Source organism: Ammospiza caudacuta, chromosome 7, assembly GCF_027887145.1.
Source record: "Ammospiza caudacuta isolate bAmmCau1 chromosome 7, bAmmCau1.pri, whole genome shotgun sequence".
Classification (NCBI taxonomy): Eukaryota; Metazoa; Chordata; class Aves; order Passeriformes; family Passerellidae; genus Ammospiza; species Ammospiza caudacuta.
Window position 1 is genome coordinate 43,744,966 of NC_080599.1, and position 12,091 is coordinate 43,757,056.

The 12,091-nt window shown below is 49.9% G+C and overlaps 1 protein-coding gene across 2 annotated transcripts in view; it reads right to left on the bottom strand.

Moving 5' to 3' along the window:
* The window catches only part of SSBP3 (single stranded DNA binding protein 3), a 54,153-nt gene that overhangs the window by 4,256 nt on the left and 37,806 nt on the right, over window positions 1-12,091 (bottom strand). Inside the window, exons 6-9 of one of the 2 annotated variants that reach the window (XM_058808713.1) lie at window positions 4,970-5,050; window positions 4,108-4,167; window positions 2,156-2,222; window positions 1,972-2,048 (exon numbers count right to left, since the gene is read on the bottom strand). In XM_058808713.1, coding sequence (XP_058664696.1) covers window positions 1,972-2,048; window positions 2,156-2,222; window positions 4,108-4,167; window positions 4,970-5,050 — 285 coding nt within the window. The remainder of the gene's footprint in view (window positions 1-1,971; window positions 2,049-2,155; window positions 2,223-4,107; window positions 4,168-4,969; window positions 5,051-12,091) is intronic. The other variant, XM_058808714.1, reaches the window with a different exon arrangement.

Consider the following 12,091-nt stretch of genomic DNA (forward strand, 5'->3'; position numbering starts at 1 on the left):
TCTGCCATTTAAACAAAAAACTGCTACAGCAGGAGGAGGGATGGCTGGCCACTTCCTACACCACAGCCCCTTGGAGTGCCTCAAACTTGATTTTAAGTACAATACTTAGTATTGCCAATTTTTACCTGGATTTACCAGTGCACGGTGCACTGCTGAAGGCATCACCAAAGTTTGTTTTGAAGAGGCAGAAAAGGGCTTTCCCCAAACAAATTACCAGCAAGTCCCCAACTGATAGAAATTTCAGACATTTACACTGAATAGCAGCATCAAGCCCCTTGTTTAAAAAAAAAAAAAAGGGCTCAGCATTTTTAATTGGAGCTGAAAGGCCTGAAAATGAAGGCAGCTGAAAGATGCTCAGGGAGGGTGAGGAGGGAACGCAGCTGTGCTGGGAGACCTGGGCAAGGCACCACCAAAACCCAGAGAGCTACAAACCCTCCTCATATTGGTGCTGGCAAACCCTGTCCTGGCTTCTGCAGAGCTACAAATGGGATTTCTAAAAGGAAAAAGGCAGCGGCAATCAGCTGAAAGGGATGATTCATCACTGCTGTGTAATAAGGAGCTGCTGTCAGGACTCCAGGATGTCCTGGCTGGATGTTCTGAAGCCCTCTGGAATGGTCTGAGACGGATTTAGGAAGGTCCCAATGCAAAGCTTAAAGGAAAACAAGCCCAGGGCACACAAGGTGCGAGGGGCTGCGGGGTCTGGGTCGGTATTTTTGGTGGCTGCCTGCGCAGACGCCGATTCCTGGATGGCTGCAGGCAGGCAGCGCCTGCGGGTGCCAGATTGGGAAGCCCAGAACTTCTCCACGGAAAGGCTGCCTCTCAAAAAACCTCTCCCTAATGTACATACACAGGGAATGGAGGAGTCAAAAATAAAGCTCTGAACATTTCACAACTCCTGCCGGCTCCCGGAGCCGCCGCCATCCCACGCGGCGCTCAGCGCGCGCTCCGCGCTTCCAAGTTTCGCGGCGAGCTCTGCAAGTGGGAAGCAGCCTCCCCCGGGCAAGCCGCCGCCGCTCGCCTTGGCGCAGGCCACCCTTGCAAATGCCTTTGTTTTTTTTTTCCTTTTGGGTGTAATCCTCCAGGAAAGGAGGATTTCAAGCACCGCAGCAGCGCTATGGGAGGGCTTGCCTGTGAAACGATGCTCGCGCAGGTTTTTTTGTGCCCTGCCCGAGGATGGATTCAGGTGCCCCTGGACGTGGCTGAGCACCCCCGAGCAGCATCCTCAGGTTGGTGCTAAAGACATGACACAACTCCCTCTTTACAAAACATTCACTTATCTCAACAGTCTCCAGGGGAAAAACAAAACAAAACTCCAGCACGCCCGCTCCTCTCCTGACAGACTCTGATCCTCGCGCTACAAACTCCACGTAGGCGACGATGCAGAGAGGATAAACCTCCAACCAAAATATGGTAATCTGGTTTTGAAGTCTCGTAGAAGGAACAAACAGGAGTGAGTCAACAACAAGCCACTCCATGAAGTGAATCAATGGAACGACAGCATATATTAACCCAGATCTCCTTAATTTCAAGTTTACTCCCCTTTTCTGAAATACGGAGCTCAAGCAGGCAGCAAGAAGGGCAGGTGGAGAGGAACCTCGCAGGGGAAAGCCTTATTCCCTTTGCTAAAGGGATCTTTGCCATTTCTTTTTATTTATTAATTTCAAATGCAAGTCTCCCTCCCCTTTCCTGCAGTTAGGGTTGTAACTGTTTCCCAAGCAGGCAGTGTAATGCACTCAAAGGCTGCTCCAGCTCGGAGCTAAGTGCCATCCCCTCTGACAGAAGGGCAGGAGGGAGGCTCTAATACCCTTAATGAGCTCTGAAGACCTCACTCCTGTTAAAAGGAGGGATTTCCAGATGCAAGACTAATGTAAAACACATTAACACTAATGGGGGGACAGGGTGTGGGGGGAAACTCCGAGCCCCAGGAGGTTGTTCCATGGTTTGTGGGATGTGCTCTGGCTCCGGGCTTACCTGTGGACCGGGACCCATGGGGCCCATCCCTCGCGGAGGATTCATCCTTTGCATGGGGCCGCCCATGTTGGGGTGCCCTGGTGGGAGGAAAGCAGGGGTGTTACACGGCACCACAGCCACTCTGGGTCCTGAATTAACAGCTAATTAAGAGCACCGGCGCTTCACCCTGCTCTGCTGGGTTTACCTTGCTGTCGCGTGGGATCCATCGAATTGGGCAGCAATGGCTGTGTACCGGGAACAGCACCCGGGGGCTGTGAAAGCAAGGAAGCAAGGTTAAAAAATAAATCCTGCATCCCCCTGCATCCTGCTGCATCCCACATCCCACTGCATCCTCCTGCATCCCACATCCCACTGCTACAGCCTCCAGGTCTTTGCCTCCCTGATCCTTCTGCAAACCCTCTCGAAACCCCAAACAAGGCGTTTCCCCCTCCCCTCATCCCAAATGCTACTGTATTTAGGAAAGCAGGGGAAAACCCAAGCTGAGCAGGACAGAGGTGTCAAGTCCAGCAGGGAAAGGTGACCAACGGCATGGCACCCTGGTGACACACAGCGCCAGGGCCAGACCAGGCAGTGATTCACTGGCTGTGGCAGGGAGATGCTCCATGTGCAGCAGAGCAAGGCCCCCTCCCCAAACTCACCTTAGACTCAGGCAATGCTGCTATTTAAGCTTCAAAGGCTACTCCAAACATATGAAGGGGAAGAAAAATGCAGATTTTGTCTGCCTGAGGGAAGCAAGCTGTAAACAGCTTTGCTATGCTGGATGCCAACATTGAGGATCCCCGTGCTGGAGCACAGCACAGGCCCTGGGTGCACACGGCTGTGCCGAGGCACAATCAGCCCAATCCCAAGTTTTTTGCAGGCTGGAAGCTGGCAGCAGGAGGAAGATAAACCAGGAGGGTTGCAGAGGTGGATATTTACACTTCTGCTGCCTGACCTTCCTGCCTGCCTATTTATTCCTCTTGTCCCTCAGGATGTGACCATAACCTCGCTGAGCTCTGCCTAGGTACAAACATGTGTTTGTTATGTGGTGTCTGGGGGAAAAAAATTAAATCTTTCTAATTAACTTTACCCACTCCTGGATGCTTGATCCTGCTGTGGGAACAGCCTCCTCAAACCAGTCCCCCCTGCCTCTCCTGCCTGCCCAGCTCACTGTGCTCACCGGCAGCAGAGCCTGGGATAAGCCAAGAACCACTGCAGGATGGGGTCCTGTTAAAACTGACCCATGAGGAGGTGCAGTGAATTAATACCTCGTTAGATCATCCATCACTGCCCTGGGTGGAAGACTCTTCCAGCCATGGGGGTCCTCCATTAGCCCCTTCTGGGCTTTTCTCAGCTACATCTCAGCATCAGTTATCAAATTCTAAAGATTCAAGTCTCAAATCCAGCAAGCACAAACCCAGAGCAAGCTGGTACATCCTACTTCCTGACTGTCCTGCTCTTTCTGTTAATTAGACCTACAGAAGAACCATGCTGATAGCCAAAAAAAAAAAAAACAAGCTCCCATGATAATTTTTGAACAGACACCTTTGCTGCTCAAAGGAATTGCAGGTTTCCTTTAATTTCCCTTTAGTGACAAATTTGGTCATTACTCTATGGATCTGCATGGCATCATTGGGAAGGAGAGGAATTCCTTAACCAAAGGCCACACATGCACCCAGGCAGGGCGTGGGGTGGAAGCCTCCATCCACAAAGCCAGAAACAAACTGCCCTTGTATAAGCTGGGATAAGAGGATAAACCCAACCCAAAAAATTCAGCAGTGACCTGCCCCGCGTGACCCTGCCGCTGATCTAAACACTCGGTCAGCCCAGCAGCAGGATTATCTCCACCACTTTAATTTTCTGCGATTGCAGGGAAAATCCAGCCAGGCAGCGAGCATGCAGCATGGCACAGCCCTGCTGGGAACACCATGGCTGGAAAGCAGCACATTCCCCCTGGATGGGCCCAAACATCACAATAAAATTAAACCATCATCGTTAAGTGACACCTTGTGATCCAGCACTAAGAAAAAAAAGGGTGACCAAGGAGGTGATGCTTGCCACCCAAACCCAAGGAGCATCTGTAGGACACCTGGCCCTCATCCCCCTTCCCAAATAACAGCTACCCCTGGGAAATTCAGAATCCTGGGAGTGCAGTACCTGGTTGCCCATCCTGATGGGGGGCCGGGGACCTCCGGCGTAGCGCGGCGACATGAACGGCTGTGGGGACACAAAAGGGGGTCAGGGCTGAGCCCTGGGGAGGCAGCACGCTCCCCACACACTCTGGTTAGCCTGTACACACTGCTTTTGGTTTTTTTATTTTATTTTTTGATTTTTTTTTTTAAAGGAGACATCCTTTTTAAAAAAGTGATGTTTCAAAAGGGAAAAAAAAAAAAAAGAAAGGTGTCTGGAGTCCGTTTTTTAGACATTTTTCTCTGTAGGTTTATGGTTTGAGAGCGTGTTTGACATTGGCAATACTAGGTGAGGCTGTTAAAATTAGTGCATGGTAAACCCTGAGTGTTAGATAATGTTCAAGTTTAAATATATAGAGATATATTAAAAAAAAAGTGGCAAATAAGCACATACAGACACGCACACACAAAAAAACCCAGTGCTAAGTACTGAAGAAAAAAAAAAAGAAGAAAGGCTTAACATTACTTCTTTTTACAACTGCTGCTACTAACAGAAGCTTAAAAATCCACATCAAGTTAAATTTCTTAGGCTACCTCGGGAAGGTAAAACAGTCTGATACCCACGACTGACTTCTCAGTCCATTGACAACTGCATATCCAAAAACCACCAAAAAAAAAAAAAAAAAAAAAAAAGAAAAAAAGAAAGAAGAAAAAAAAAAAAAGAAAAAAAAGGAAAAAAACCAACATTTTGCTTTGGAGCTGGGGTGCCCAGGGGGATGCTCCCTGGGGAGCGGGTACCCGCTGCCCAGCATGCTTCCAGAGGGGGAAAAAAAGGAGTAAATCGAGCGCACGTCCCGGTTCACAGCCCTACCCATCACTAGTGTCTTTACCTGACTGTGGGGTCCCATCATGCTGTTAGGATTGTGGGGTGGAGGCTGTGCGTGTGGCGAGGGCTGTGACCCAGGCGGTCCCTGTGAGGTCAGACAGTAGAAGGAGGTTATAGATTAGCACATGAAAGCGCAGAAAGAGCTAAAAAAAGGATTCACAGGTGGACCTGTTCAGTCAGGGAGTCAGTTCTCCCGGTTTTAAGTAAATTTTTTTTTTTTTTTTTAATTGAGTTTCTATTCATTTGCAGCTGAACAATGAGTAATGATATATGCAAAAAAAAATATATATTAAAAATCAGAACATCTGTCAAAATACAGTGACCACATTGAGAGTAAACGGTCCAGTGGTTCAACCAAGTCTGCAATGATAAACACACAGGGAAACACTTTTCAGGGGTGTGCAATGAGGGAAAAAAATATGCAGGAGAGGACCAGAGAGGCTGGGGGGAAAGAGAAAAACTACCCCCAAACCAAAAAAAAAGAAAAAAAAAAAAAAAAAAAAGAAGAAGGAAAAAAAACCTAAAAAAAATTTTAAAATAAAAATTATTTGTTTCCTCTCTCATCCCAAAGGTTGGAAACACCTCCGGGTTTGTGTTTTGACCGTGGTTCACTGGAGGTGCTGGAGTGAGCAGAGAGGATGAGGAGCACATCCCAGCTCACACCTGGGCAGTGTCTGGGTGGCACAGCCGGAGCTGCACCGCCACGCTGAAGGGATGCAACATCCTTCCTCGAGGTGCATTCCCTAAGGATGACAGTGAAATGGCTTGCGAGCAAAGAAAGGATGTCTGGGGGAAAAAAGGAGAGATTAGTTGGTGCAGGTTTAAGACTGCAATGCAGCAGTCGCTGACATTTTGGGCTTGAACGCCCACTTCAATTTTTTTTTTTTTTTTTTTAATTTCCCTTAAAAGCACAAAACGAAAATTTGCTTGGAAAAACCGCGAGCTCGGTGCAAGAAATATACCGGTGCGTGTTAACGTGAGGAAAAAGGGGAAAAAAAAGACAAAAAGAAAAAAAAAAGGAAAAAAAGCATTTTTTGAGTCCAAGGAGGTGTAATTGGTAGAGAAAGCAGAGGAGCTCTGTCAGTAGGTGATGGAAACGACAGCAGCTCCAGGACCGGCGCCGGAGCAGATGTTCTCTACCTGCCTCGTTACTAATTTCAACAAGTGTTCGCCTTCTAGCTGCTGCCAGCAATGGCATGGTTTGTTACCATGAGCAATTTTCTTAATTAACAGACATTAATTAGCCATTTAGCAATTTTGCAAGCATTTGTTTAGCAGCTTTCCTAAACATGAATACCACTGTGATAATGGTACTGATTAGAGGGTCCCCTAATTAACAGTACAGGGAAGGAAAATTGAAATCACATAAATTAAAAAGGGAGGGGAAGTTAATGAAGGCAGGACATATTTGCACCTGCAAATCTTTTGTACAGCGGAAACTTGAGTGCAATGTAAATAAAGTAAGAGGGTGGGTTTTTTCTTCTTCTTTTTTTTTTTTTTAAATTTTTTTTTATTTGAATGGTTCAGTCATGAGATGGAGCCAAGCAGATTTAAACCAACAGCCTCCTGCCAGCTCCTCTGCTCCAGCCGCTGAAATCCCACCACTTACACCACCATTTATCTTCCAGGTGCCAAAAGGAACCAGCCCCTGCCCAGCCTCATCTGGACGAGGTCACAGCACCTCAAGACAGCCCTCCCCACTGCCTTCTCCATCCATGTCCCACCAGAGAGGAGAAGACAAACCTCTGAGGTCCAACTGCAGCATCAACCTCCTTTAGCAGAAGTCCTCTCCAGGCATGGAAGTTGACTTATTTTTGCTTCTGAGCTGCTAACTCTGTCTGTGAATGCAAAGGGCAGCAGGGGCAGCAGACACCTCCCACCATCCCCCAGTAAGGTCTGGCCACCCCCAAAGCCCTTCCTACATATCTCAGCTGCAGGATTTGGGGTAGGGAAGATCAGAAGAGGTGAATGAGTGATGAAATCAAGTGGAAGGTAAAAACCAGGGCTGGCAGAGGCCAAACCTCAATGCAAGAGCCAGTGTCCTCCATGATGCCTGCCCTGTGCTGCAGGAGGGGGTCATTGCTGTCCAGGTACTGATGTCCTTCCCCCCGTATCCCACAGCAGGTGAGGGTGTGGGGTGAACAGGTACCAAACACACAGGGGACACGGCCACCTGAAGGCACCCTGGCTGGGCCTGAAGGTAATGCTTGGGGTCTGCATTTCGAGCTGGAGAGCAAACACTGTTTGACTATTGGAGAAAAAGCATCTGTGGGACACGGCAGCATTTCCACCAGAGAAAAATCCCCTGTGGCAGCTGGACCCGGAGAACACTCATTGTTTGTGCTGCTGAGTGCATTCTCTGTAGTGAGCTCCTGCCCCAACACCAAGGCTGCTCCCGGGATGCTCCAGGCTCGGCGCCGCAGCATCCCAGCCCTTGCATTATCCCATGTGGTACCACTCCCAGAGGACACTTCTGCATAAGGTGATGCCCAGCTTGTGCAAACATTTTGGCAGGCAGAGAGGAGCTGAAAGCTGCTTTTTTATTTCTCCTTCTTTTCTTGCTTTTTCTATGCGGCAGCATCCAAAATGTTCGCTCCAAGCTGTGGCCGCCGCGGCCCCCTCGGCAGGGCTGCCCTGCTCTGCCAGAAAGGCAGTCAGTCCCTCTGCACGCTGTTATCTCCATAAATACTTGCAGATGTTTCAGGGCTGGGACCCGTGCAGGGCTGGGAACGCCTGCTGGAGTGGTTGGGTTTTTGCACAGGGAGCAGCAGATGATCCCCATGGATCACGGCGCTTGGGACAAGTGTTTTGCAGAGACAACATGTGGGCTCCAACCAACAGAACATCCCTTTTTTCTTAAAAAAAAAGTGTGTTTAGCAGTTATTAAGTACTCCTGTTAAAGGAGGAGGCTGAACACATGCTGTCCTGCTTCCTCCACATCCCTCCATCCATCCCTGCGGCACAGCTCCTTCTGACACACCATGCTGGGGGAGCAGGACCTGTTCTGCAGCTGCTTCACTCTCATCTCCAGCACTCTCCCCAGCCACAGAAACCCCATCATCTCTCAAGTTTTTCCTTTTTCTCCCCAAAACTGGACACTCTTTGTGTGGGGTTATTCTTCATCTTCCTGTAGCTGTCTCAAAAAACCCCAAAAAAGAACCTCAACAGCTAAAAGGGTGTTAGAGGAAACTGTTTCCAACAGCTGTCAGTGCCCCAACCTCCTCTCTGCTTCGTTTCTTTCTCCCCTCTGCACTCCAGGGACTTTAAAAGCCCAACCTGGTCCGTCGGACAGACGAAGTTTGCTGCCACAGCTGCTTCCTACAGGGAGTTTCCAGGAGATCAGGTTATTTCCACTCTGTCTTTCATGAGCTCGACTCCTCAAACTTCTTGTAAAATATTAAAGATGGAAAATGGCACGAGCGATCATAGCTCTGTGTGTGTCAATTTATGTTTCCAGCGTAATTCACCACAAATGGATCATGTTTTATGGGCTACATACTTTCAGCTAATGGGGGAGTTTTGCTATTTAAAAACATTTTCAAGCACCTCTGGGGGTGGCAGAACAAGGCAGGATGGTACGAGAAGGCAAAGCATCACTGCCACGAGACACCGATGGTTTCGAGTTAGCAATAGGGAGGCATCTTGTGTTTAAAATACCTGCCCCTGCCTGCCAGTTTTGACATTAGAAAACACTAAAATAAATTAGATGGGTATTAATTAAAGCCATGCCTGGGTTTATTGGAGAGGAGATTTATTTCTACTGAAGGAGAGAGATGTTTTGCAAGTTGACGAGGGAAAAAAAAGAGAGCTTTCTCTGAAGGAGGCTTTAGGAGAGATGCTCCGGTTGCCCTCAAAGAGAAAGACCCCGGTTGACTTCCAGCCTGTGCTGCTGGGTGAGGACCTTCCCGAGACAAGTGAGGCCAGGAGAGGTTAGACAAGGCAAGGCAAGGCAAAGCAAGGCAAGGCAAAGCACGGCGAGGTTAGGCAAGGCAAGGCAAGGCGGCAAGGCAAGGCGAGGCGAGGCGGGCCAAGCTCCCCCCGCAGACACAGAAAGGCAGCCGTGGGCAGGAGCTCTGCCTCGCCTGCAGCTGGGGCTCCCAACTGCACAAGCCTGGTTTTAAGGAATATGTTTAACACAAGCTCTTCAGGAAACAAACCCGTGTCAGCCAGAGCCAAGAACAGTCACCTCCATCTGGCTGGAGCACCCGAGAGAAAGTTGACTGCAAATCCCACCATATGCTCCAGACGCTCGGTACAAAAGCCTCGGGCATCCTACTAAACTTCCAGAAAAAAAACTTTCTCTGATGCTTGCTTTTCCTTTCCTCCACTTTGTAGGCTACCTTCCCTCAAACCCTGCCCGGTGCAGGCTGGTACCAAGTTCTATCCCGGGATTTTGGGAAGAGCAGCCTGGTTTTATGAAAGCGGCTGGCCGGAGCTGACGGCACCCGATGAGCAGTGGGAAATTCCACTGAGACATCAGGACAGCAGGGGGAAAATGGTGGCATCCAAGGAGGGAGCAGGACAACATGGACCCTTCCTATTGTCCCTGGTTTCACCATCCTCATGCCACAGGCTACCTCACCCAGAGGGGGAAGTCTCCAGGACGTGGGGAGGAGAGCTGGGGAGGGCAGGGGATGTGTGGGGGGAGCCTCCCGGGCTCTGTAGCCCCCGTGCTCCCCAGCTCCCGAGGTCTGTCTGCATTAGGGGGCAGTGTGGGAACACGGAGCAGCCGTGCTTTGTTTTGGTGCATCTCGGCGCCGAGCCGCTGATGCATAGCTAACGCAGCGCCGACATTGATTTATGGTCAACTTTCCATTTCATCAGCGCAGGGTACAGGCACTCTGCCTGGGGACAGCAGCCATGCCTGGGGGGGCTGCTGACTCGGCCTCCCCCCCGGTTGTTTAGTGGTGTAAAGGTGTGGCATTAATTGCTTTCAATTTTTTGTTTTCCTTCCTGTATTTCCCTGGCATCCCCCCATCCCTCTTGCGAGGGATCTGCATCCCGGCATCAGTCCAGCTTTCAAAACAAAAGCAGGAACGCCTCTGATGACCTTTAGGAGGATGAGCAGAGGGTTTGTTTGCTCATCTCAACGGGACAAAGAGAGAGATTTAAATAAAAGCATCTACCCATGCTGGCTGTCAATCCAGCCAACCTTTTGTGCGGAGCGCAGCCGATGCTGTGCTGTTGGCTGGCACCATGAAATGCCCCAGCAACCCAGGAGTGCCATGGGCCTGCCTCTCCCATCATTCTGGGAGATTCTGCAGGCTGTACTTCCCTTGGCCCCTGACCTGAAGGGCACTGCTGAGCCCTGGCACTGGGAAGGGAATCTCACTGCAAGGCAGTGGTTATGGATGGGGCTACAGCCTGGAGTCCTCCTTGCTTCTCCCTTTCCTGGAGCACTCCTTCTCCTCCAAGCTCACTCACTTGTGTTTGGGCTGCAGAGTCGCAGGAATGGTCCATATCAATGTTTTCCCTTTGCCTGTGGTGGACATCTTCACATGCAGGGCTGGGGGGGGTTCATGCATTGCAAAGTTTCTGCTACCTGAGCTTTGCTGGTGACTCATTCCTCAGCTCCCTGTGTGACTCCCCACCATGCCTGGACATGATCAGGCTCTCTAAATCCTCTCAAAAACTATCTGCCCACGCCATGCCTGCTACCCTTGGGGATATCCTTTGCAGGTCCCTGGTGCAGAAGAACAAGATGCTGAAAACCCTTGAGCCCTCTCCTGGCACGAGGATGGCACTGGCTGAGGTGGCACCACCTCCCTCACTCCCAAGGCTGGCATACCAAGGGTTGGGGAGAAGTCCTTTCTATCTTCTGTGACCTTTTTGTTTTCGCCCTCTGAATTTAGGCACTTTAATCTCCTACAGATAGGAAATTACCCCCAAGCTGTGACTGGCTCGACAGTGAGCCTCCAGCCCATCTCTGCAAGAACTGCTCTCCAGCATCTCTGAAGCTGGAATGAGCCCCAGCACCCGCAATAAATCAGACAGCCTTTCATGGAGGCGATGTTCAGACTGTGTTAAAAGGTGGGATTTTTCTTCTGCTTTCCATCCCGAGGGCTGGGAGGAGAAACCAGATGTTGGAGGGCTTTCAGGAAAGGCAGGCTCTTGAGATGTCACATGTGAGCCATATGCACCAGCACCCTTCCTCTCTTCCTTCTGGCAGTGCTGGGGATGGGCAGCATAACCTGTCTTGGTGTTATTACATTGTCTGGGGTTTCAGGATCCACTCCTGTTTCTGAGCCACCCCCTACCCAAGTGGTTCCTGTGCCAGCTGCACGGGAGGCAGGGAGCTAAGATGGGCTGTTTGCTCCTGAATCAGACCCTCAGTGCAGAAGTGCTACAGGAGGGCACAGAGGAAAGAAGGGGGGACAGCTTGGAGGCTGTCAACAGGAAGAGTCGAGACGGCAGCACGAACAGTAAAAGTCTGGAGAGATGTGACTCCTCTCCCTCACCATTCCCACTCTGGGAAAGCCAACCCATCCTCTCGACGCCTTGCCCTAAATTCCTGCCAGTTTTGCAGCCCTCGCAGCTCGGCGTGAAGCAGAAGCCCCAGAGGACAGTCAGCTTCACTGCGGGGCGAGATCAGGACGTTTTGGAGAGACATTTGTTGGAAGCGGCAGCTTGGCACTGGGATTGCTGGCAGCAGCTCTGACCTGCGAGATCGCATCTCCGCCGTTGGCTTCACCCCCGGCCCCGAGCGCTGCTGCAAGGCTCGCCTGTTTTAGGGTTCCCCACCAATATCAGATATTCTTACTTTGTCAGAAGCATGTTCAGGAAATGGGATCTCTCTTTCTCTCTCTCTCTCTCTCTCAAAAAAAAAAAAAAAAAAAAAAAAAAAAAAAAAAAAAAAAAAGACAGGACCCTCCTTCCCCCTTCCCACACAAATGTAATCGCTGATATCGGGCTCAGATATCGCCACAATAAATCACAAGCTCCTTATCGAGCTCGCCTGTCTACTGCCTGAGAAGTTCTCCCATATACAAATCACAAGCCCAGATTAAAAAAAGCCCAGCTTGCCAAAACAAATATTCCTTTCAACTCTTATCCCATTTTTTACACGAACAAGTGTTTCATCCTCAAGCAGGAGGGTTTTAAAGCACCGAAAGCTTATGTTGCTGCA